Source organism: Pleurodeles waltl, chromosome 3_1, assembly GCF_031143425.1.
Source record: "Pleurodeles waltl isolate 20211129_DDA chromosome 3_1, aPleWal1.hap1.20221129, whole genome shotgun sequence".
Classification (NCBI taxonomy): Eukaryota; Metazoa; Chordata; class Amphibia; order Caudata; family Salamandridae; genus Pleurodeles; species Pleurodeles waltl.
In genome coordinates this window covers 239566586-239593934 of record NC_090440.1, presented here as the reverse complement: position 1 = coordinate 239593934, position 27349 = coordinate 239566586, and the positions used below count along the sequence as shown (strand labels likewise).

At 44.9% G+C, this 27349-nt stretch overlaps 1 protein-coding gene across 4 annotated transcripts in view; it reads left to right on the top strand.

Annotated features, from left to right (window-relative positions):
- Window positions 1-27349, top strand: part of CPEB1 (cytoplasmic polyadenylation element binding protein 1) — a 376131-nt gene that overhangs the window by 208255 nt on the left and 140527 nt on the right. For all 4 annotated transcript variants that reach the window (XM_069222313.1, XM_069222312.1, XM_069222314.1 and 1 more), the window contains one exon: window positions 101-347. In XM_069222313.1, coding sequence (XP_069078414.1) covers window positions 101-347 — 247 coding nt within the window. The remainder of the gene's footprint in view (window positions 1-100; window positions 348-27349) is intronic.

Here is a 27349-nt window from a genome sequence, read left to right as displayed (position 1 = left end):
AAATCATTCTGCTACACGATGCTTATTCCTATTGGTCAGATGGTTGTAATAACTGCAACATAGTTGACACTTCATTGCCTCATTCATGTCTGTTTTGCAGTCAAGCCTTCGTATCTCTCCACCGCTACCCTTCCTGCCCTTGGGGAGCTCACGAGACCCTTTGAAGATGGGAGTTGGGTCACGCTTGGACCAAGATCAGGCTGCTTTATCTGCTGTCACTGGATCCCCAGTTGGTATGTCAAAGAGATGGCCTGGGGCATCAATCTGGCCTTCTTGGGATCTGATGGATTCACCAGAGGATCCATTTAGCATAGAAAGAGAAGCCAGACTCCATAGACAAGCAGCAGGTAAGTTAGTACTTTTAATATTGTTGAACTGACAGTGGTAAAGTAATTTAGAGTTGAAATATACTTCTTCAAACAAACTTCCATATGTTCTGTAATTGCACCTTCCACGCATCATAGCTTGGAATTTTCAACTAATGCTTAATGAACTTAGACTAGAAGTGTTTTGGACAACATTAACCCGCACTACTCCAAGGCAGTCGTTTATCTTTAAATTTAACCTGCAGGATTCTCTTAGGCTGAAGGCATTACTTCAGTTTGATGCTGGCTGCTGCAATGAGCAAAATTTGCTATTAAGCTTGCATCAAATGTTGGGGCTCAATTTTACATGAATTGTCACTCCAAAAGACATGGATTTTCAGGGCATTGTTATATTTTAACAGGTGATAATGTGAGCTGCACCCAATTAGTTCTGTGTGGTGTCCATAGACATGAGCAGTATTTTTACTAGTAAATTTTAGATTGACCCAGTTAAACGTTCACTGGTAACACCTTTGAACCCTGGCAGGTTGATTTCAGCAACTGACCTGATTGACATCAAGTCGAACAGTGGTTTATGCATAACTATAACGCTGCTTTAATAAGCACTGTAGGAAAATGTATTTCACATTTGCTGTGTAACTAATTGTATCACAGATGTGTTCTTCCTTTGGAATTATTTTAATACATTTTATTTTAAATTGAGTTTATAAAGCACATAACAAGAAAGGCTTAGAAGTAGTATCGCCTATTGAGGTGTTGGGAGTTCAACTTCCTACAGTATTTTTTTAAAATTTAAATATATCTTAACTTTTCACTGTTACATTTGCAATACCGTTGTTAACATCAACAGATTTCCATTAAATTCACATTATTAATCTTTAATGGTACAGCGGATTCCAACATTTTCTAGGGCTCCCACCGCATTTTTTCTTAAGAGTGACTTGCGGCTTTAAAGTTCCAGTGTGCCTAGTACACTTCAGTGTCTTAGATATTCATTCTAACTTCCTACAGTACTTGTATGTTTAAGTTGCAAGGTTTTACAAAGTAATTTAAAAGTAGATATCTTGATTCGTTAGTGCTAAAGCCGTGGCTCTCTGTAGGTTTGGATCTATATCCACTCAAGGACTTTAGGTACCAATATTTATAGTACTTTTAATAAAGCTGTCATGTTATCCTTCCTACTGCTCCTGTACAACTCCCACATCCAGGCACACCAGTTTAAAGGCAACAGTTGACTAGGTAACCTTTCACAAGGTTCCTAATTAGATGTAGCTACTGGCTTTACATCATGTACTGGACCTGGCTTGCATCCAGTTGCACATCAGGTGCCACCTTTTTTAAGGTTCATTCCCCTAGAATTGATTGCACACTGGTGCAGTTACATTCGCCAGGCTGTCCTGCCCCTCAAAAGTGAAGCTATCCGAGCACTTGGCATAAGATGCCTCGCTGTGCAGAACCCACCCATTTATCAACTAGACTGTAAAAGAAACTCAAAGGGATGTTTAATTTGTTCTAGTTTATTAGTTATGCTCTTGGGAGTAGATTGCTTTCTAAAATTAGAGAATGTTTCAAGGGATTTGAAGGTGACCTGTTCAAAGTGATCGTTGAAAGAAAGGTGTGCAAAACATTCTTGGTTTTTTGGCTTGGAATACATACAGCAGCTCCATGTTGTGATGACCCCTCTTCCTTAGTTCTCCTTGCAAGCTAATTTGTTACCTTTGTACTAGCAAAAATAAATGAACAGTGTGCCTGTGCTTTATGGTTCAGAGCTCAAACATAGCTGTACCAAGGATCGATTGCAGATGTTTTTTTCTGGTATTGGTCATAGTAGCCAATGGGCAACCGAAGATGCAATTTTGCTCAAATTTAATTGTCATAAGCCCATCTCCTGGCTCTCATGTTGCCTTCCAAGTGGGTACCTTGCTTAATTATGACAAACTGCTCATCGAAGTGTGCACTGGTTGCATGAATGTATGAAATATGTAGCAATCTAATGTATGCACGAGTGCTTGACCTTGCTCCTTCACTTAGATTGGAATGGACTTGCTAGTTATCTGTCCATTCATCCGCTGCTTCATATATCTTTTTGCTACCTCGCATTTGGATTGAGAAGCTATTTATATGCCTACTTCTTGTTGCTTATGCAGATGAGTAATAACCCACCCCTCCCCCTTTGCCCGTTCCTACTCGCACCAGTCTACTACTGTTCCCCTTTCTCACTTGATTTGGTCCCTCTGAAGGCTTTGCTGGTCACCACCTACCCCATCTGACTGCATTATTAATGCAGTCTCTGCACAGTGAGACTTTCTGAAGTATAAGGCTATCCTAATGCCTAAAGTTCCTTGCAGGCCTTTGCCGCTACCAATATTTTGGTAGGCTTGCACTTTGGTTTGGATTGTATTCAACTGTTGAACAGGATCCATAATTAAAACTTTCCAAACCCCCAACCCTATTGCTGGTGGCTTGTGGCCTGCACACCTTTCTGGAGTTGGACCCTATTGTGCCTTCTCAATGTGCTTTTACTCAGTTCCTTCTTTAATGGCTGTCTTGCACAAGGTGGTAGAGGTCATGGTGCTATCCTTAACTCTATAGGAAGTTAAGGCTAAAATGCTCAATGATTTTAAAATCTGTTTTGACTGAGTCAGTGGCTCATAGAAATTGAGCAGATTTTAGTGGTACGGTAGAAGCCAGCTGCATCCCAGCTGGTGAATTGCCCAGTTTTGCAGCACCTCGGGGACCCAAAATTGAAAGTTCATCACTAACCAGCGAGCCTTGGGTTTAAGGCATGGCTTCTCTAGTCAGAACCCTAATTGCTTCCTCTACCAACGGCAGCTGAAGCCATGGTGAAGGCCTTTCTTTGCAGAGCCTTGCCTTTCGCCTCACCAAAAACATCACTCCCAAGCCCTAATGGGCGTGATTGTGCAGTTCATCTTATTAAAGATTCCTGATGATCCGAACGTTTTGGCTGAATTTGTCTGATGGCAGGATACGGTGAGTGGATCGGATACAGTGGCTTCAGTAGCACACTCCCTGGGCAGCTCAATTGGGGTCTGTCCCATTAGATGTCTGGGTGATGTCAAAGTAAATCTCGTGGGCATGCCATTTAAAATAATTGCTATTTCAGTTACCAGACTCACTTGGCCCAAGAACGCTCTAAGCAGGGACAGGCTTCAGTCGGCCCTTAAAGCAGACTTCCCCCATACACTATTTCAATAAAGAGTATCACTTTCAGGAGGTAGTCCATTGGTCTTTTGTGGCAACCTCAAACCTTGCATCTTGTGCTGCAGCCCCACAAGTTTTTTTTTCATTAAAAGGTGAGACTGTTGCAAGAGTGCACAGGAGCAAATTCTTACCATTATTCCCCCTCCAGCAGAATCTCTTAATGTAGTAGACTTTGGCAGGGGCAGTAAAGGGTATAATGTTAAAATAATTTGGTAGTTAATCTGATGGTCCCATGTGTCTTGTGATGGTTCGGCAATGTTATGCTTTTCCTTTCCATATCTCATCTATCTTCATTTCCTGTTCTTTAGTCAACTACGCCAGCTGTGTTTCTGTTTTGCTACGGTAGTTTATCATGCTTCTGAAAAATATGGCCAAGGTATTAGTTTAAGAATCTGAGGGCAGGCATGTGATTTTATTTTTTGAATTTATTTATTTTTTACTTTGTCGCATGAAAAACTGGTGCCCTATTCTGGACCAAGGAGAGTTCACAAAGCAGTCTCTGGTATACTCAAGGGTCTTCTTGCTATGAGAATCCAGGTAAATGCAAGATTTAATATTAGACTTTCGTAGTAAGCATATCCAAAATATATTCCTAGTTCCATACTGGTCTAACATAATGCTACACAATGTTTACAAAAGGAGTACAGTTCAGAAGAATCCCCAACCTCATGCTCTTTGTAGTCCACTCCCCCAGAACATTAGTTCAGACATTCTCCTTACAAACTTAAATTTGGTTAGAACCCATTCCTTTTTTCCAAGACATAATAAAGAGGATGTTTGGGGGTATTCCAGAGCCAGTAGCTCAACTGCAAAAAACTTCTGGCTTTAGACCTGGTTTCTCATAGGTTAGTGTCCATGCTTGCAGTGTCCATATTTTATCTGACACGCTGGGCACACTAACCTTGAAGAATGGCAAGTGGTGAAGTCCTATTGATTGCTGCCTTGTACTTGTCGGTTGACTGAATTATCACTGATTTAAGATCTGTCTGGAACTGCGTGTTCGTGAACCTTTAATCCTTTCCTCCAAGTGGGAAAGTTTTGTGAATATTTAATCTCTGCCAGACAGGATACGATTTGTCTCAAATAACAGGCAGATCAATTGGGAATCTGATTCAGTGCCATTCCTGCTGTTGATGTTTATTAAAACTCTTGTGTAAGCTTTTTAATTTTTGGAGTAATCCTTTCAGGAGTTGAACATTTGAACCAAGAAGCTGTTCCGGGGGGAAAGCTAAATAAGATCACTCTCCCCCTGAAACAATGGGGGCCTGTAAAGATTCTAAAGTCTGCTAGTAGCCCATGGGCTTAGTAGATCACATACAAGCAGTTTAAAAAAATAATAATAATAATAATCCTACTGGATAGTTTTGAGTGGTGTAAGTGGCAAGAGTAACGTGTTGACCTTGATTCAATTATATCTAAATATTAGGTTTCTGGCACATTGCTAATGGTAGTGTAACTCTCCAGCACCACTGAAAAAACATCTTACCTGACATTTAGAGCCATAATGTTCAGCACTTGAGGGTTGCAAGACTGGTCCACAGGTGCCCAATGAGAGTGTTATTAAAAATGGTCCTATGAGTTATCACACTGCCTGAATGCTGTGAATGCATCAAGTAGTTGTAGGTGAAGGACCCACTCTGCATTTGCTTGCAGTGTTTGGGTTCCAGTCGGTCATTGCTCATAAAGGCTAATTGAAGCAAAACTAAGTCACAGCAAAAAGGTCTTTGCTCGAAACCATGATTCTGCTTTAAGTTGAGGTGGTTCATTCTTCCAGATTGTATAGACAACCCAGCACCAAGTTTCTGGGTAAGTGAAAGTTGGTCGATAAGTGTAAAAAGACAAATTGACATTCATACGCTCACCACTCAGAAAAGGCAAGAAGCTGAACAGGTGTCACTCCAAGGACCAGAACTTACCAGTGCCTTACAAGAGGCCATTCCAAGAGTGGTCCTGTTGTGGCCAGAGTTTTTGGGACATCAATGGCTGAAGAATATTGATGTCTTCTTTAAGAGCCTATGCTGCAGGGCTTTAAGGTGATGATAGCTTGTGGAGTCTCTGGGCCATCGAGCTGCAGGGAACACCATTCACACTTCCACCAGTGTATTCTTCCATTTGGACAGATGGAAGTGCAGTGGTCTTTTGTCTGCGTCTTGCCAGCACCAGACATTACCACACTAGCTCAAGTATTCATGGTGTTCCAAATGCACCCACCAAGACACTTGATGTCCATACTAGGTCTGGTCGTGACCCCAATGTGACCCAAAACGGATGTTGGCTCATGCTAGACTGGTCACACATGCAGTCACCACAGTGCAACTTCAAACTATAAATGAACAATTTACTTCTCTATACCAATACTATAGGAGACTGGAGGTCCTGTTCAGCCACATTTCAGGCATAGTCAGAGGGAGTCTGAATTAGAACACATGAGGATGATGGGGCGAGCAACTTGCACCCTGTAAACTACAGTGATGCGGGATTGTGCTTGGACTTGCAAAATCTAGTGTTGGACACTTGAGGCTGTATTAGAATCTACTCCAGGCTACCCAGAGGTAAATGCCTGCTTTGTGGTGGTTGTCCCCGTGACATGTGATATAGGTTATATACAGTTACCTGCAGTTGAAACTAAGTCAAATTCACTGTCTGCAATTTTACAAACTTGGCCGTCTGAACTCTTCCTTCCTTTCCTTGTAGACCCTGACTGATACTTTAATGGCTACTTGAACAGTGCCATGCTCTTTTCCTCAGACCCAGCTTTTCTCATCTAGCTTCTGGTCCGGGAAAGCATGGTTCCAGGCATCCAGGAACAAGACTGAACCCAGCACCTTTGCTTCTCTGCCACCAGATAGTGAGTTGACACTCATCAATATATTCCTGCCACCTGTTTGGGCCCCCATTGTACTCTGCCATTTAGTTGGTCAAACACATGCTCACTGAGACATGGTTAGCAAGATATTGATGGCTTAATTAAGTGCTAAATCTTAACCGATTTTGTCTAAACAATGCAGGACAGATGAGATGTTGCCATATGCTATGGTCTGGTATTGACCCAATGGATTGTGTGGTCTGTGCCATTGATACCAGTGTAACTGGATGTCGGGCCTGCATGTAAACTACTGGATTTTGAAGTGATATCCGGACATAAAAGGGCATGCCTTTCAATAGATCCACTTTCTCCAAGGCAGTCGGACTCTGTACCATAGTGCTTCAAATGCAGCCATGTTAAAGCTCACTCCTTGTACTATCACCGGCCTGCCAGCTTAATCAGCATTTGAACAAAATCAGGATACTCATGGAGCCTGTCCTGCCAACAGCAGGCTTTCCAGCCAACCCAAACTTGTCTTTGACCTCTGGCACCACCATGTAGTGTGGGCGCAAACAAGGGCAGGGAAACAATCTTTTACATACACTCCTGCAACAGAACCTCTCCTGAAGCAGACCGTACTGCTGTCCTCTGGAGACTGCAGAATGGGAGAAACCTTAAATTCTCAAATACTACTTTCAGTGTTACAGGGCCTCTTCCTTGGGTCTGTTCTACGATCTGAACTCCTTAAAGAACCTGCACCCATGTTTCCTGGGTAGGCCATATTCATAAATTGATAAATTTCAGATGTTCATATGCTTTCTCCCACGACCACAGATTCTTTACTTAATGTGCTCAATGCACCTTCCTCCAAATACCCTAGTTCTTATGTCTCAGCACAATCTCCTACTAGAAATGTCCTTTCACATGAGATGCTATAGCTGCACCCGGACTTATGGGAAAATCCTGAAAAACTAAAACACCTACTACTCATGCATAATTTGTAGCTTGATACTCTTTGGTTACTGCCTGTATTTGGAGGTTGGAGATACCAGTATTCCTGTACCTTGATTGGCTGTTGATGGCAGGCTTACTAAAATCAGTTATGGATTACCGCAAGCCTTTTGACATAATTTGTTAGCTGTCAACAAGCCAAAGGGCCCCTTGACCCCCTTGAGGCTTCCAGTTGCTGAGGCACTCCTGGACACAGTCCAGAACTTTCTCTCATCCACAATGAGCTGAGAATATTTGGTCTATGAAAATGTTTCAGGCTCAATCCTGGATAACTGAACACTGAGGTTTCTTGGCCTTTTAGCCACCTGCAGCTTCCTGGTAGATTACATCAGCTGGCACTTCTGCTTTGCAATGGAATTAGAAGTTTCAGTAGGCCCAGCACAGAGGTAATTTGGTCAGTGCAACAGGTCTCTTATGAGACTGCTTAAGATTTTCATTTGCGGCTACCAGAATACATTTGGTCCAGTGCAGGCCACTCCCTTCTCTAACCAGAGCGGACAGTGGTGACTGACATGCCTCTGCTGTACTGGGCTGGTCTTCTAGGGGAGCTGCGATTGGGGATCTCGAAGGTTGGCTGTGGGTCATTCTGCTGGAGTAGAGCAGACAAACGGAGCATGGTGGTGTCTGGAAGTTCACAATTGCAACCTACATTCTGAGGTGGCTCAGGATATCTTTTAGCAGTGGGTGGAAATCTTTTTTGCCACTGTAACGTGTAAAATTTTGTTATGTCTGCCCAAATGCTTGCTAGGAGATTGTAATGGAAATAAGACTGCTATGTCTTTGTACCCTGAATTCTGAAAGTTTAGGAGCAGCCAGGCCCAAGTAATTCTTGTGGTGTGGTACTTCTGCCTTCTTGGCATGAACATCTGACTGCCACTTTGCGAGGACCTCCATTCTAAGCAGTCGGAGGATCCTGCACTGTTGCAATATACATATCTATGCGTGGAGATGGAAAGGCGGAAATGGACTGCATTTGAGCTGTCACCTAAAGTGATTGTTACTATCCTTACTGCCAGGTGTTCTTTCATGAAATCGATTTATAGTGGGTCTGGGACATATTTGTGGCCTGGTGAGATGCTATAAGGATTGAACCCTTGCAAGCAGTGGTTGGATGTCTTTGCATTGGGCACTATTAGAGGTTGTTGGCCTTTCTATTCTTGAGACAACCTCTTCTCTAAAATCACCTGTTGTGGTGCAATTAAAGCTTTGACACCTTTGCTACCAAGCCATAGTGAGACCTTAAGTTGATTCTGACATGTGTACTCCCTTCAATCAGATGCATAGCTTGACTTCAGCTCCTGAGTTTAAAGGCAGTCTTGTTGTTGCTATTGCATCAGCTTGTCACATGACTATTTCACGTACTTTCAGTGCCGAGAACCCTGCCTGTTTTTTCCCAAAAATGTGACTTCGTCCCATATTGGCCAATCCAACATTCTTCCAGCATCCTTTGCCTGAGACTCCAAGGAATGCCCCATACTTGAGGGGATTCAGCAGGAGCTGGTTGTAGCCAAGGATTGACTCCTGTGAGGCAAAATCTCTCCTTTTGAGAAGGCTTGCCTTAAACATAGACTTGCCTTTGAGGAAGACAGGCTGCAAGACACACTTGCGCCCATCCTGCCTCCTTAGAGGACTAAGGAAAAGCTTTGTCTTCATCCTATCTCCTCCACTTTGGCCTTCACTGCCACCTACTCCTCAGAGCCCTACTGTTGTGCTGGTATTCATAGTCCATATTCCCTAGCTGACTGTCCTGGTTTACCCTGGACCCTCTCGGACCCCTTGGTAGGATTATGATGAGTCCCCCAGTAGATTCTGGCTTAAACCATGTCCCTGTGGGGGCTCCTGCAGGGTGACTCGGGCATCACCAAATTATCCAATACATGGCTGCCTCCCACAAAGAGATGTAAGTCACCCTCTAGGAGGATGGCTTCTTGGCAGACACACTCAAACTGAGAGCTCCATCCATTATTTACCTATGCTCCAGGGAATAAGCAAAGATATGTTCGGTGGCATGTGTAGCTGCAGATACACATGCTGTGCATAGTCCGCCGTCTGGTGTTGGGCTCGGAGTGTTACAAGTTGTTTTTCTAAGAAGTCTTTTCGAGTCACGAGACCGAGGGACTCCCACTTCGGTTCCATTGCGCATGGGCGTCGACTCCATCTTAGATAGTTTTCTTTCCGCCGTCGGGTTCGGACGTGTTCCTTTTCGCTCCGTGTTTCGGGTCGGAAAGTTAGTCAGAATCTCGGAAACTTCGTCGGTATTGTTTCGTTCGGTATCGGGGTAGTTAGAACAAATCGACACCGAATCTTGTAGAGCTTCGGTAGCCCTTCGGGGTAATTTCGATCATCCGTCGGGGCCTGGTCGGCCCGACCGCGTGCAACATCGAGACTGATGGAACGGACCCTGTTCCGATTCTGTCCTAAATGCCATAATAAATAACCTTATACGGATCAACATTTGGTCTGTAACTTGTGCCTGTCCCCCGAGCACAAGGAGGATACGTGCAAAGCGTGTCGTGCGTTTCGGTCGAGGAAAACGCTCAGACCGAAGAGCCAGGAGGTTGCAGATGGCGTCCACGCCGACAGGACAACAACGGTTCGAGGAGGAGGAAGAAGAATCTTTCTCCATCCACGAGTCGGATTCCGAAGAATTCGACGTCGAAGAACAACCAACAGTGAGTAAGACGTCGAAACAAAAATCACACGAAAAGACTGACAAAGCCCAGGGGACGCCACCGCCAACAGGCCATGGCTTAACCCGGAAAGTAGGTGACCGTCCAACGGCACCGAAAAAGGGCGAGCTGCTGTCGAAGTCATCCGACTCCGGTCGAGATACAGGCACGCAGCAATCTTGGGGCCAAGAGAGTGACGCCGAAAAAATTCGGCAGCGGCACCGAAGTTGGTCGGCACCGAGAGGGCACGATGCCGAAAAGACAAAAGATCTTGTCGGAGCCGAAAAAATCCAGGGACACGGTTTCGGTGCCGAAACGCCCGGTAACCGAACCGAAAACTGGTTCCTACTCAGAGGAACAGGGACTGTCCTCAACTAAAAAAACACAGATTTGAGGAGGAATTACAAACAATTGAGCCAGATCACACGCAAAAGCGGATCTTTATTCAAAAGGATACAGGGAAGATTAGCACTCTTCCCCCAATCAAAAGGAAACTTGACTTCCAGCAAGGAGACAAGCAACCGCAAGCGAAGGTGGTAAAGAAGGTAACTCCACCACCCTCTCCACCACCATCAACTCATGCATCACCGGAACAAACTCCACCATTAACACACTCACCAGCTCATACCACAATGAGCCAGGATGATCAGGATGCAGGGGACCTCTACGACGCTCCAGTATCGGACAATAGCCCAGAGTCGTACCCAACTAAACCGTCACCACCTGAGGACAGTACGTCATATGCACAGGTGGTAGCTAGGGCAGCCGAATTCCATAATGTCTCGCTACATTCGGAGCCTATTGAGGATGACTTCCTCTTTAACACCCTGTCCTCCACCCATAGCCATTATCAAAGCCTTCCCATGCTTCCAGGAATGCTAAGGCACTCAAAACAAATATTTCAAAACCCAGCTAAAAGCAGAGCCATAACTCCAAGGGTGGAGAAAAATACAAGGCTCCGCCCACAGACCCTGTTTTTATTACATCACAACTGACACCAGACTCAGTAGTTGTGGGGGCAGCTCGTAAAAGAGCCAACTCGCATACATCAGGCGACGCACCACCTCCGGACAAGGAGAGCCGCAAATTTGATGCAGCGGGAAAAAGGGTTGCAGCACAAGCGGCAAATCAGTGGCGCATCGCCAACTCGCAAGCACTCCTGGAGAGATACGACAGGGCTCATTGGGGTGAGATGCAACATCTCATCGAACACCTCCCCAAAGAGTTCCAAAAACAAGCGCAACAGGTGGTGGAAGAGGGACAAAGTATCTCGAACAATCAGATACGGTCTTCCATGGATGCAGCGGATACAGCTGCAAGGACAATAAATACTGCAGGCACGCATGGCTGCGCACATCTGGGTTCAAACCCGAAATACAACAGGCTGTGCTCAATATGCCGTTTAATGAACAGCAATTGTTTGGGCCGGAGGTCGACACTGCAATTGCAAAATTAAAAAAGGACACAGATACAGCCAAAGCCATGGGCGCACTCTACTCCCCGCAGGGCAGAGGCACATTTGGCACATTTCGTAAAACAACTTTTAGGGGAGGGTTTCGAGGTCAACCCACAGAAACCAGCACCTCACAAACAAGACCACCTACCTACCAGGGACAATATCAAAGGGGAGGTTTTCGGGGACAATACAGAGGGGGCCAATTCCCAAGAAACCGGGGAAAATTTCAAGGTCCCAAAACCCCCTCAAAATAAACAGTGACTCACAAGTCACAACCCCTTCACACAACACCAGTGGGGGGAAGACTAAGCCAGTTCTACAAATCTTGGGAGGAAATAACAGACACTTGGGTCTTAGCAATTATCCAACATGGTTATTGCATAGAATTTCTCCAACTCCCTCCAAACGTCCCACCGAAAACACACAATGTCAAAACAGCATATAGACCTTCTAGGACTAGAAGTTCAAGCATTGCTGCAAAAGTACGCAATAGAACTGGTACCACCGTCATCAAAAGAACACAGGAGTTTACTCACTGTACTTTCTAATACCAAAAAAACACAAAACTCTAAGACCAATACTAGATCTCAGAACACTAAACACCTACATCAAATCAGACCACTTTCACATGGTCACATTACAAGACGTAAACCCACTGCTCAAACAGCAAGACTACATGACAACATTAGATCTAAAAGATGCGTATTTCCATATACCGATACATCCTTCGCACAGGAAATACCTAAGGTTCGTATTCAAGGGAATACATTACCAATTCAAAGTGTTGCCATTCGGAATAACAACTGCGCCAAGAGTCTTTACAAAATGCCTAGCAGTAGTAGCTGCACATATCAGAAGGCAGCAAATACACGTGTTCCCTTACTTAGACGATTGGTTAATCAAAACCAACACGCTAACAAAGTGTTCACATCACACAAATTATGTTATACAAATCCTTCACAAGCTGGGTTTCTCCATCAACTATGCAAAGTCACACCTTTTGCCGTGTCAAACACAGCAATACTTAGGAGCGACAATCAACACAACAAAAGGGATAGCCACTCCAACTCCACAAAGGGTTCAAACATTTCACAAGTTAATACAGACCATGTATCCAACACAAAAGATACAAGCAAAAATAGTATTAAAACTACTAGGCATGATGTCTTCATGCATAGCCATTGTCCCATACGCAAGGTTGCACATGCGGCCCTTACAACAGTGCCTAGCATCACAATGGTCACAGGCACAGGGTCAACTTCTAGATCTGGCGTTGATAGACCGCCAAACATACATCTCGCTTCTATGGTGGAACAGTACAAATTTAAACAAAGGGCGGCCTTTCCAAGACCCAGTGCCAACATACGTTATAACAACGGATGCTTCCATGACAGGGTGGGGAGCACACCTCAATCAACACAGCATCCAAGGACAATGGGACATACATCAAAGAAAGTTTCACATAAATCACTTAGAACTGTTAGCAGTATTTCTAGCGTTGAAAGCATTCCAACCCATGATAACCCACAAATACATTGTAGTCATGTTGTCTGTTTTGACAAGAATGTATTATTTAAACAAACAGGGGGGGGACACACGACACAGTTGTGTCTCCTAACACAAAATATATGGCATTGGGCAATTCACAACCATATTCGCCTAATAGCACAATTTATTCCAGGGATCCAGAACCAACTAGCAGACAATCTCTCTCGGGATCACCAACAAATCCACGAATGGGAAATTCACCCCCAAATACTGAACACTTACTTTCAAATTTGGGGAACACCTCAAATAGATCTATTTGCAACAAAAGAAAATGCAAAATGCCAAAACGTTGCATCCAGGTACCCACACAGGTACTCCCAAGGCAATGCTCTATGGATGAATTGGTCAGGGATATTTGCGTACGCTTTTCCCCCTCTCCCTCTCCTTCCATATCTAGTAAACAGATTGAGTCAAAACAAACTCAAACTCATACTAATAGCACCAACATGGGCAAGACAACCTTGGTATACGACACTACTAGACCTGTCAGTAGTTCCTCATGTCAAACTACCCAACAGACCAGATCTGTTAACACAACACAAACAGATCAGGCATCCAAACCCAGCATCGCTGAATCTAGCAATTTGGCTCCTGAAATCCTAGAATTTGGACACTTAGACCTCACACAAGAATGTATGGAGGTCATAAAACAAGCTAGAAAACCTTCCACTAGACACTGCTATGCAAGTAAATGGAAAAGATTTGTTTATTACTGCCATAATGAGCAAATTCATCCATTGCATGCGTCTCCAAAAGATGTAGTAGGATATTTACTACATTTGCAAAAATCCAATCTAGCTTTCTCTTCCATAAAGATACATCTCGCCGCAATATCTGCTTACCTGCAGATTACTCATTCAACTTCCCTGTTTAGAATACCTGTCATTAAAGCGTTTATGGAAGGCCTAAAGAGAATTATACCACCAAGAACACCACCTGTTCCTTCATGGAACCTCAACATTGTCTTAACAAGGCTCATGGGTCCACCTTTCGAACCCATGCATTCTTGTGAAATGCAATACTTAACGTGGAAAGTTGCATTTCTCATTGCCATCACATCTCTAAGAAGAGTAAGTGAAATACAGGCGTTTACCATACAAGAACCATTTATTCAAATACACAAGAATAAAGTAGTTCTAAGAACAAATCCAAAATTCTTACCAAAGGTTATCTCACCGTTCCACTTAAATCAAACAGTAGAATTACCAGTGTTCTTCCCACAGCCAGATTCAATAGCTGAAAGAGCACTACATACATTAGACATCAAAAGAGCACTAATGTACTACATTGACAGAACAAAAGTAATTAGAAAGACAAAACTATTTATTGCCTTTCAAAAACCTCATACAGGAAATCCAATTTCAAAACAAGGTATTGCCAGATGGATAGTTAGGTGCATCCAAACCTGCTATCTTAAAGCAAAGAGAGAGCTGCCTATTACACCAAAGGCACACTCAACCAGAAAGAAAGGTGCTACTATGGCCTTTCTAGGAAATATTCTAATGAACGAAATATGTAAGGCGGCAACATGGTCTACGCCTCGTACATTTACTAAACACTACTGTGTAGATGTGTTATCTGCACAAGCCACAGTAGGACAAGCCGTACTAAGAACTTTATTTCAAACTACTTCCACTCCTACAGGCTGAACCACCGCTTTTGGGGAGACAACTGCTTGCTAGTCTATGCACAGCATGTGTATCTGCAGCTACACATGCCACCGAACAGAAAATGTCACTTACCCAGTATACATCTGTTCGTGGCATTAGTCGCTGCAGATTCACATGCGCCCACCCGCCTCCCCGGGAGCCTGTAGCCGTTTGGAAGTATATCTTCAACATTTGTACATTTGTAAATATATTACTTGTACCTTCATTTGGTACATACGTATTCATTCCATTGCATGGGCACTATTACTAGCATACACAACTCCTACCTCACCCTCTGCGGGGAAAACCATCTAAGATGGAGTCGACGCCCATGCGCAATGGAACCGAAGTGGGAGGAGTCCCTCTGTCTCGTGACTCGAAAAGACTTCTTCGAAGAAAAACAACTTGTAACACTCCGAGCCCAACACCAGACGGCGGACTATGCACAGCATGTGAATCTGCAGCGACTAATGCCACGAACAGATGTACACTGGGTAAGTGACATTTTCCTTCTGAGGTAATTAAGGAAACGCGTGTCTCGAATGGTTACACCCCCTGCCCCCTCGCTTTGAGAAGTACAAGCCAGCACCTTCTGTTGTGTTATACACTAATATTCGTGTCCTATCTGACTCCTTAGAGGTCAATAAGACCAGGAAGAGTGCAGCCACAGGAGGATCCCTGCCTCTGGATAGGGAATTCAAGTGCATCTATGCTGGGAGGAAGTTGCAGTCTCTAGGTTTTTCAGCCAGATTAGGAGGGGAAGGATGAGCTCTTGCAGCACATCCTTGACCAGCATTAGGGGGAGTTGGTCTAGGAAGAAAAGGAGATTTCTACACCTTTGCTACGCAGCAAAGTTGAAATCCTTAATGCACTATTGTGCCCCAATAACGTTAACATGGTCACTTTCAGTGCATAATGTAATTCGTTACTTCATACTGCTACAGAAATCTGGGTTATCATACACATCAATCGGGCAACAAGTAGCCTCTATTGTTGCGCACATGCATAACAGGGTGTTCCTGTTTCCAAAATCCCAATTATCAAGGCCTCCATAGAGGGCCTCAAGTGTGTTATCCCAAAAGGAATGCACCCTACTCCTGTCCGGAACTTTAAAATCCTCAGACTGATTTTGGGGGTGGGGGTACTTTCCTTTTAGCCAGTGCATTCATATTCATTGCAGTTCCCCTTGAAAGGTTGCCTTTTATATAGCAATAACCTCAGCCACAAGTGAAATGCATGCCCTCACAGTTCCAGGTTTTTCCAGGTTCACAAGGATAAAGTAGTTATTAGAACTAATAGTAAATATCTGCCCAAGGTGGTCTCATTTTTGTAGTTTAATTTATTGAGCTCCCAGTCTTTCCCCATGCACTGACCATGTACATAAAAGAGCACTGCACATGCTTGACATTAAACATACTCTTGTCTTGCAGCAAGATTGTCCTGTCTAAATACAAAACAGCTGTGTAGCTTTCTCAGCCTCACAACCGTTTCTAAGGCACATTTCTAGATGGATTGTTAAATGCTTTCAGAGAGCTTATGCTAAAGCTTAGTGATCCCTTCCTACCTGCCTCAGGCCACACTCCACCTGCAAAAGGATGCTACTATGGCTTTATTGGATAAAATATATAAATAGATCTATAGCAGACATTTGTAGAGCTGTGACTTGGTCCACCCCAAACACATTAACAAAACAGTTTGTGGACGACGTAGCAGGAGAGCAAGTCTGCATTGATCAAGCTGTTCTTACCCCAAGAAGCCAGTAGTTGCTACAGAGATTAGGCCATACAATTAGAAGGTAATCATTTTAAAGTAAAACATAATTTTTGTATTTTATACACACTACTCCATACTTACTCACCCCTTGGGTGAATAACAATCTAACAAAGTTGGTGATCATCAGGACCTCTTAACTTGAAAGACTGCTTTGGGATGGCTACATAAATCTCAATCTCTGCCAAGCAGTGGAGAAGTGTGGCACAATGGTTAGAGCGGCAGACCCTGAAGCTGAGATCTGGCTCAAGACCAGGGTTCAAGTCCCGCTTCGGCAGGTCTTGGGCTCAATTCCCTTGGACCAGATAATTCTCGCCTCGGTGCCTAATCTAATTAATGGGTCCCACTCTGCAACTCTGGGCAATAGCTTGCTTAATCTCCACAACTGCCCCAACAGCGCTTGGATGCCTGGCTTCACCCTGGGGGTGCCCAGCAGTGCGCACCTCACAGGGAAAAGCCAGGAGGGGTTCCATAGAGGTATGAGTACAGCGCCTTGAGACCCTAACGGGTGAGTAGTGCGCTATACAAGTGCAAAATTTACATTTACTTCCGGGTAGATGCTGCAGCTTATTCTGGTTCAGTGTCTTTCTGGGGTCATCACTTACACTAGACAGATAACAGCTCCATCAGGCCATGTGCTGGCTTTGATCCTTCCTGACTTGCTGTGGATATTTGCCAGTGGTGATTCACCCTTTGTGACATCTGCACTCTGAACCCCCTGTGGAGCCACCTCCAGTATCTATTTTGGCACCACAATCTATGCTGGTTGGTGGTTCAACATCTGCTGCGCTTGGTTTCTTTAGAGGCCCCACTTCTGCTAGATTTGACACCACCCTAATGAACTCCCATGCATTTCCTGTTATGCATGGGTTCGAACAAGTATTACAGTGCAGATGTTGAAATTGGCCAACCTTTTCTCAAGGAGAATGAATTCCTAGCAGTCGTAACAAATTTCCAATTCTATTATGAACACGGAGGCTAGGATTACATATTCTTTCCTTATTACACAGCAGCCAAGCAAGGTTAAAATAGACTTAATTTCCTCAAGTGCATAGGGAAAAAAACATTTTCAGTATCTTAGACAACCAGTCAAGTCCTTCATAATAAAGAGCCTTGTTGCGGTTGTCTCCTTTTCTTCCTGCAACCGAGATCGACCATCAGCAGTCTTCATTTGTGTTTGGAACAGTCAACCTATGAAACACAAGCAATAACTCGCCACGCAACACTTGCCACTACGATGTGTTCCAACAAGCAACCTTATCAAAACCATGAACGCCAGCAATAAACGGTCCAATTCAAATTCTTACCCACCCTTACGATGGGAAACACAAGGGAAGGGACTATGCATGCCAAATTGGGAGGGTTAATTCTTTCCTCCGTGGCCTTAATAGAATTGAAACTTACAGTAGCTAGGAAGTGTATTTTGTGAGGTGAGGGTTACACTAGTTTAAAGCTTCCCCATCATTAGCGACGCCATGTTGGGGATTGGTTTGAAGCACAATCTTTTGAATGTGGAGTCCGAGGACCAGTCCGCCACATTCAGGATGCCCTCTAGACGTGCTCCAAGGCAAAATGCTTTGGAAGCAATCGATTCTCTGACCGAGTGAGCGCCAAATATCCTAGCATCAATACCAGCCTCTTGTATCATCCAACAGACTTCAACGTTCCCAGTAATCCTCCATGCCATAAGAGCCTCATCATAAGTGCCCCCGCCCCCTGCACTCCCATTGGCGGTTTCCCTCCCTCCTCCCACCTCCCCTCTTATGCCGGCCGAAGCGTGAGGTTAGAAGCGACCTCTGACCCTGCATCCTTGCAGGCAGGTCACTTCCTCCTTACCACTGCTCCAGTAAGTGCTGCCATTGTTTTGGGCTTGTCTGGGCTTCTTGGCTTCTCTCCCAGAAGGCCCTGCCCCCTCCCTCCTCCTCTGAGCTCTTCCCGCTCCTGACTCCTGCTGCCTCCACCCCCTGCACTCCCATTGGAGGTTCCCCTCCCTCCTCCCAGCTGCCACTCCCTCCAACCTCCCCTCTTATGCTGGCTGCAGCGCAGATGCGCCGCTGGCGCACCGAAAGCACGCCAAAGGCAAGCCTGTCTGCGCCAAGACCGTGCCCAGTGCCAGACCCCCTGGCCAACACGCCTCTCGTGCCACCAAACACCTTTACACTGCTAACGAACTCCACACCCTTAATCCAGGACGCTCTTCCATCTGCTTCCAGTCCACACCGACGCGTACCAAAGGACCCTTCTCCTGCCAAGCCTGCAATTTCACCTGCAACCTAACCTCCAAATCAAAACAGACAACCGCCTAAGATGCACCCTACTTAACACCCGCTCCGTCCACAAACATGCAATTGAACTCTGGGACCTCCTGACCACATACTCACCCGACGTCGCATTCCTCACCGAAACCTGGATGAATTCGGCCTCGGAACCAGACGTAGCCATACCAGAAAACTACAAGATCACCAGAAGAGACCGAATCAACAGACCAGGAGGAGGAATCGCCATAGTCAACAAAAACACCATAAGAGTCTCCACCAACTCCCACGACACCAACTCCGCCGAGCACCTCCACTTCAAAATCCTCATCAATGCCAACACACTCAGAGGAACACTGGTCTACAGACCCCCTGGACCCAGACCGCAGTTCTGTGATGACATTGCCGATGCCATCAGCTCCCAAGCCCTCACCTCAACAGACTACATTCTCCTTGGTAACCTAAACTTCCACCTAGAAAATAAGGATATCAACACCACCAACCTAATCGACAACCTCACCAACTTCAGCCTCAAGCAACTCGTCACTACACCCACCCACTCCGCAGGCCACACTCGACCCATCTTCTCAGCTAGCAACCACGTCTTTCAGCCACACCACTGATCTCAGTTGGACAGACCACTGCTGCATCCACTTCTCCTACCAAAAGTCACTCACCACCACCGCACACAACCCCCCGACGCAACTGGAGCAAAATATCAATGGATCAACTTATCGCCACTCTCGCCCGGGCCCCACCCCCTGGGACACCAGACCCGAACATAGCCACCACCAACCTGCATCGCTGGATAGAAGATTGCAGCAACACCCTCACACCGCTCAAAAAAACCCCAAACAACTCCCACAGAATCAAGGCCAGCTGGTTCACCCCAGAACTACAGGAATCAAAACGGCTATGTCGCAGAATGGAAAAAACCTGGCACCTTGACCCTTCTAACTCCAACCACATTGCTTTCAAGGATGCCCTACGCAAACATCACCAACTGAGCCGCACCACCAAAAGGACCCACTTAAACCACATCAACGCCAATGCTCACAACAGTAAAGAGCTCTTCGGCATCGTCAATGAGCTCTCCACCCCCCGGACCTGCTCCAACGAACCCCTGCCATCACAGGAGTTCTGCAACTCGCTGGCAACCCACTTCCGTCGAAAGATAGAAGAAATCCACAATAGCTTCAAACCCCAGACCCACCAGCTGACTACAAACACCCAAGAACCCAACTGTCCAAGCAACACCCACCTCCTCCACACCTGGACCCCCGTCAACATAGAGGACACCGCCACCACCATGGCCTCCATCCACTTCGGATCACCATCGGACCCCTGCCCACACCATATCTTCAATAAGGCAAACCTCAACATCGCCCCCCACCTCTGCAAAACCATCAACAGCTCCTTCGAGTCAGCCACCTTCCCAGAAAGATGGAAGCATGCAGAAATCAACGCCCTGCTAAAGAAACCAAAGGAAAACCCAGACGACCCCAAGAACTACCGGCTGATCTCCCTCCTCCCCTTCCCAGCCAAGGTCATCGAAAAAATTGTAAACGGCTAACTATCCCAGTTCCTGGAAGACAGCAAGGTACTCCACACCTCCCAATCCGGATTCCGCAGAAACCACAGCACTGACTGCACTCATTGCTGCCACAGACTACATTAGGACCATGCTCGAAGGAGAAACAGCAGCACTCATCCTCCTGGACCTCTCCGCAGCTTTTGACGCGGTATGTCATCACACTCCGCACACGCCTACACAACGCTGGCATCCGTGACAAGGCACTCGACTGAATCTCATCATTTCTCTCAGGCAGAACCCAGAGTCCGCCTCCCACCGTTCCTGTCAGAAGCTTCCAGAATCATCTGTGGCGTTCCCCAAGGATCTTCGCTCAGCCCCATGCTCTTCAACGTTTACATGGCACCCCTCGCCAACATCGCACGAACCCACCACATCAACATAGTTTCCTACGCAGACGACACTCAGCTCATTCTCTCCCTCATGAAAGACCCTACAACTGCAAAGAACAACCTCCACAACAGACTTCACGCCATCGCCAGCTGGATGGAATCAAGCCACCTCAAGCTAAATAGACAAGACAGAAATCCTCATCTTTGGCACCAACCCCTCAACTTGGAATGACTCCTGGTGGCCCACCTCCCTAGGAACCTCACCCACCACCCACGCACGCAACCTAGGCTTCATTTTGGACTCCACACTCAGCATGACTCAGCAGGTCAATGCCATCTCCTTTTCCTGCTACAACACTCTCCGCATCCTCTACAAAATCTTCAAGTGGATTTCTGTTGAAACCAGGAAAACGGTCACCCACGCCCTGGTCAGCAGCTGATTGGACTACGGAAACGCCCTATTTGCAGGAATAACAACCAAACTCCTAACAAAACTGCAAAGAATCCAGAACGCATCTGCCCGCCTCATTCTGGACATCCCACGCTGTGACCACATTTCCCCCCACCTCAGACCTTCACTGGCTACCAGTGTCAGAGGATCACCTTCAAACTCCTCATCCACGCAAACAAGGCCCTCCACAACACAGGCCCAGCCTACCTCCACAATACTCACCTTCCACACCCCCACCCGCAATCTTCACTCCGCCAGCCTCACCCTCGCCTCCATCCGCCGCACCACCGCCAGAGGAAGATCCTTCTCTCACCTAGCCGCCAAGACCTGGAACTCCCTACCGCTCCACCTTCGCCAGACCCAAGACCTCTAGACATTCAGGAAACGCCTCAAGACATGGCTCTACGACCAGTAGCTCCCCCCAGCGCCTTGAGACCCTAACTGGTGATTAGTGCGCTCTATAAATCCTTGATTGATCACCAGAGAGTGAGCACTCCTATTGGGAATCCCAGAGGAGATATGGAGGGAGAGAGGTATTGGGAAATCACAAGAAAATTAATGTAGAACGAGACATCAAGCTTGATATTTCCAGATCGGCGTCATCAGTACCAAACTTGTGTTCTACCTTTGGTGGGCAGGTGATAATGGGGGAAAAACACATCCCTGTTACAGTTGGCAGTCCTGCAAGAGTGTGCCCATGGCAATCACCCCCACATCCGGCCTCCAACTGCAATATCTGGGAAGTTCATGATCCAGTCGAGGCAAATAGATCCATCAAGAACAGACCCTAAAGATTTTGGAGGGCACTGAACAGCCCAGGGTTCAACTGCCGAAGACTCCTCCCTCAGGTGCCTGGAGTGCCAGTTAGCCACCTGGTTGGACTGTCCCGGAAGGTACTCCGATGTCACTGAAATCAGATTCTCTAGACAGTACTCGCAAAAGGACCTCACCAGATCCAGCAACACCTCAGAGTGCCTCAGGCGCTTTACATACCTCACAGCTTCTACCTGGCAATCTTCAAGAGGCCAACGCAGTTCACCCGGTCCTTGGTCCATCATGAGATTGCAAAGGAACCCACTAGAAGCTCTAGGCAATTGATGTGTATTGTCTTTTCCACCGGAGGACTATGGTAATCTAAAGAAAAGGGCCCGTGTGTTGCTCCTGAACCGCTGCCATTGGATTTGATCTCCAAATTTGGGGAGGATCCTAAGATTGCCCGGACATTGCAGGACTCCATATGGGCGAGCCACCAATGAATCTCCTCGAATACTTCATGTGACAGAAGGAGCCCGAGTACATGAGCCCCTTCCTGAGGTGGACCGCCTTGAGGCGTTGCAGCACGCAATAGTGTAGCAGGCTGGGAAAAAATAGCCTGGATGGAAGAGGACAACAGGCCTACAGTCCTGGCTATTTGCCAGAGTGCAGTGGAAGGTCTGGCTGCCATTCTGCATAACTAGTCTGATCTAGTTTATCTTCTGCAAGGTGAGGTTTAGCATGGCTCAGTCCACCACAAATCAGTTGAACACCAGGGACTGAGTCGCATAAGAATGGATTTTCACCCATTGACTATGAAACTGTGTGATTCAAGGCGGGAGATCACCAGACACAAATGGGACCCCAGAAGTTGGGGGCATTCTCCCATAAGGAAGTCGTCCAGGTAGAGGAGTCAGACATCCCAGGCTCTGAATTTTCACTACAGGTTGCATCATCTTGGTGAAGAACCTAGGTGCAGAAGATTGGCCAAATGGGAGAGAAGTTAACTTAATTTTCAGTGAACTGCATAATTTTCTCCGCTGGGGGGGCACTGCCTGCTTCAGCACAACCCAAATGGGGGCATTTATATATATATTCTTACAAAAGTTACCACCTATTGGAAGGTAAGTGACTTGTTCCTCCTCCATATAGGTTTCTTCCTGGTCACTCATACAGTGACTGAACTGCAGGATTAATAAGGGCACACTGTAGGGTTACAGTGAATGCAGAACTGGGCCTTGGCCACCAGACAGTGTAAAGAGTATTAAGGGTGGGGGTCTTACAGCAAATAATCACTGCCTCACTGGGCTGTTGACTGGGACAAAGGCACCTTGCACGCCTGTTTTTTACTAGGGCAAACCCCCGCTTGGGCTGGTGCTGTGCTAACGCTTGCATGTCTTTCTTTAGGCTACTAACCCCTGACAGGGGTGTCTGCAGGCAGGTCGTGGCACAGTACCACAGAAAAACAGGGGCTCTGTTGGCTGTGCTGCTGTTTCCACTGTTTTTGCTTCAAAAGCAGAGCACACTAGCATGCATATAGGCAGTTGTGCTCCTCTTTTGTGCCCTCTAGAGGTTGGAGGTCCTCATTGCCATGCCAAAGAGGTGGCAGTAGCAAGGAGCAGCTGCATTCCTGCGGCAGATAACGAAATGGGAAGGAAGAGTTTCCATTAGGCAGTAAACATTCAACACTTAGTGAACAGTAAATACATAAAAACAGGAACAAAGGCCTTAACGCTTAGCTTGGCTGCAGAAGCAGTGAAGAAAGAGGAGACAACCGTGACTAGGGGTTGCTGTTGTGAAGGACTGTTAATTGGTTATCGAGGTTACAGAAAATGTACCTTTTTTTCCCCATGCACTTATGGGAAATCTTTAACCTTTTTTGGCTACTGTGAATTAAAGTGAGGAAGTAGAATGTAGTACTTGCCTCTGGTACTGACATGGAATTGGTATGACAGTGTGAAGGCCAGTGGTGTTGCATATCCCAACTTGGGGTTCTCATCCCCTGATCCTGCCACTGAGGAGAGTTCTTCTTGAGCCATTGAAAGGTGTAGGACTGCCTAAGTCCTTAACCACAAGCTTCCTACCTCTGCTCAGCTGGTGCAAGATTGCACTAAGCACCTATTGCCTTTTAACAAGGCCTTTATAGGTACTTTGATGGGGGACATGGGCTGAACCTTGCTCTGGTCACCAGGTCAACTGCCAAATTGCACAACACCACAACTGAACCCAGAACAATCCTTTAATATGTTTCTTCCTCGGCACCCTTCTCCTGAAAAGTGCTGCAGGCATATGCAAGTAAGACGAATTGTGACACTGCTGTTAGTTTCTGTGGGGTCAAAACTGGTTCAGGTAACCAATCTTCTCATCCACCAGCTTGGCAATAAGCTCAGTGAATGCTAGATACCTTCTGTGGCACTATCAACAGAATGGGAAGAACAATTTAAGGGGAAAAGAAAGCGCTCCCAACTGTCCCCTATAGTATAAACTTAGGTGCTCCCGGCCCTAGAGGATTCTTCCCTTCCTCCAAAATCTGTGAAAACACAGCTATAACAAAATTTGTATAAGAAAGGACCTAGGCACACTATAACAATAAACTAACCATTACATTTTTAGAAATATACTAACCAACAATACATAATGGATAAAGAAACATTATAGAAAAAAGAACAAAAAAGATCCCATAAGCATAATCAATCCGTCTTTAATATGGCGAAAGGCAGCGAAGAACAGCCAACACGTGTTTCGTCGAGGGGAGTATAATCCCTTTGACTTTTTCAAGGCTATAAAACATAACAAAAAGCAACATTTACCCTTAAAAACAAAATAATGATAAGAAAGAACATCCATATACATAGTACAGACAACTGAAAATAGGTATCTCCCAAAACTCAATGGTGTCAAAATTTACATCAATAGCAGTTATATATACACCACTTTGTAATTAATTATATCTTGTATGTACAAATTGATAATTAAACCTCACATCCGAAAGGTGAAAGTGATCAACCACACCACAAAAAAGCGCGAATGACTGCAAAATGGTGAATATCAATAAATAGTTGTCAATATTAACAAGTGACTATCACCAGCAACCAAATAATGTGTGTATCCCCATATCATCACCTAAAGTCAACAATACAAGAAAACATACCTCGCTGACATTCAAAATTGATTCAAATACACCAACCAATAGGCGTTTAGAGGAACACTGTTGTGCAAAAAAGATGTAATTAATATCAAATTTACCATATAAGAAGTTAATCGAAATAAAAAACAAAATAGGATTATATGTGCACCACCAAAAACCCAAAGTGCAAAATATTCAAATAACCTACCCGTACGTCGCAAACTACTATCATCAAAACATAAGGCTCGCAAATCCATTCAAAACCTAAAATGAACCTGAAATAATCAAACATAGCACTCAAGTCACCATCACTACAGACAAAACGGGGCTTAATTGAAATAATAATGCCCCTCTCAAACTCACCCACATAAGTTTTTCAAAAAGCAGGAGTCCGAATATTCGGTCCCGCGTTTGCCTGATAAGTGTTTGCCGCTGCCGCCATTGGTAAACGCTATTAAAGCAAGCCGGTACGCGCATGTGAATTACAGCGCGTCCACAGATCAGCACTACTGCTAACCTACGGCAGAGCACGGGCGCCATCTTAGAGTGAGACGCTATATATTGACAAATATATATAATACGTTACCACAATGACAATAGACGAAATATTGTCCATGAACAACACAATGAAAATGCTAATTAATGTAAGAAACTATAAACGAACAGCAATTAACCATGCAATTTACACAAAAGGTAACAATAATTGAAATACATAATTTTATATTGAAAAAATGTAACTAATCAGAAAGGCTGTATCCATCACCCTGCAGTCAAACGCACGTCCGCGTCATGGTGACCACCTCCCAATTCAGGATGCGAGGTATTACAATCTAATAGACTACAATAAAGAAAATAATACATTTTATAATAAAGACAAGTTGGGAATAGCATCTTATACAAGTGTAAATGGAATACACGATATCATAAATATGTATAACTATATACTACAAATATTTGAAAATATAACCCATATTCCATGATTCAATAATTAGTAGTAATACAACACAACAGTTTATGTATTTAATTAGATAACTAATCCAAGAAATATTCCATTTCGTAGTTCGAATTGAGTCCTGTTTCCACCGCTCTAAGTTTAAGAATCCATAGGCATTCCCTCTTTCTTAATTGTAACTCTCTATTTCCACCACGAGAGTTAGCATGAACCAAATCAAAACCAAAGAATTCAAAGTTCTGTACTTTAGTCTGCCTAGAACATTGACTCATGTGTGTAACAATAGGATAGCGTTCATCAAGGTGTTTCAAAGCCCTATAATGTCCACTAATTCTCACTTTCAAGGGTCTAATTGTACTACCAATGTAGTATAGACCACATTTACAAATAATCATATAAATCACGAAACAACTATCACATGTTATGTGGGTGTTAATGTGAAATTTCTCACCCGACATACTTTCAAACGATGAGATCCCCGATCTGCTCAACCTGCACATACCACATCGACCACACTTAAAGAAACCCTTACTGTGGATTGAGAGCCAATTCTCTTGTTGCAATCGTGTAGGATAGCTCGGACACAAAATATTTTTGAGGGTTCTACCCCTACGGTAAGTGAACATTGGTGATTCAGATAGTGAACCCTTCAGAGTAGTGTCAGCCCGTAATATATGCCAATATTTCTTCATACTGTTACGCAGGGCTGATGATGCCGGGGTATAATCGACTATACATCTTATTTTGTTATCAGATGCTTTATCCCTATTTCTCAAAGTGTCAGTCCGGGACAAACGACCTACTCTATTACGTGCTTTGGTCACAATATCTGTAGGGTAACCCCGAAGCTCAAATCTAGAAGACATATCTTGAATGGTATTAATAAAATCATTATCAATACTGCAATTCCTTCTGGCACGTACCATTTCACCATAGGGAATGGAATGGATTTGGTGTTTCGGATGTGCACTACTGGCGTGCAGTATGGAATTGCAGGCTGTACTTTTTCTAAACAAACGACTTTCAATCTTGTTGTTGCGGATGAAAAGTTCAACATCCAAAAAGGATATACAAGTTTCACTATAATCCCATGTGAACTTTATGTTAAATTGATTCGAGTTAAGGAAATTAACAAACTCATTCAATAGGATGAGGTCCCCCGTCCATATCATAAGACAGTCATCTATATATCGACCCCAAAAAAGAATACTAGAGTTCCAGGTCCTTGCTTCAGGCCCCCATATCCATTTCTGTTCGAGGTAACCCATAAACAGATTCGCATAAGATGGTGAAAAGCGGGATCCCATTGCAACACCTCTTTTTTGTCGAAACCATTTATTCTTAAAGAGAAAAAAATTGTTGTCCAGAATCAACCTAATCATATCTAAAATCATCGAAGTGTGTTGGTATAGACTAGCTGATTGATTATGT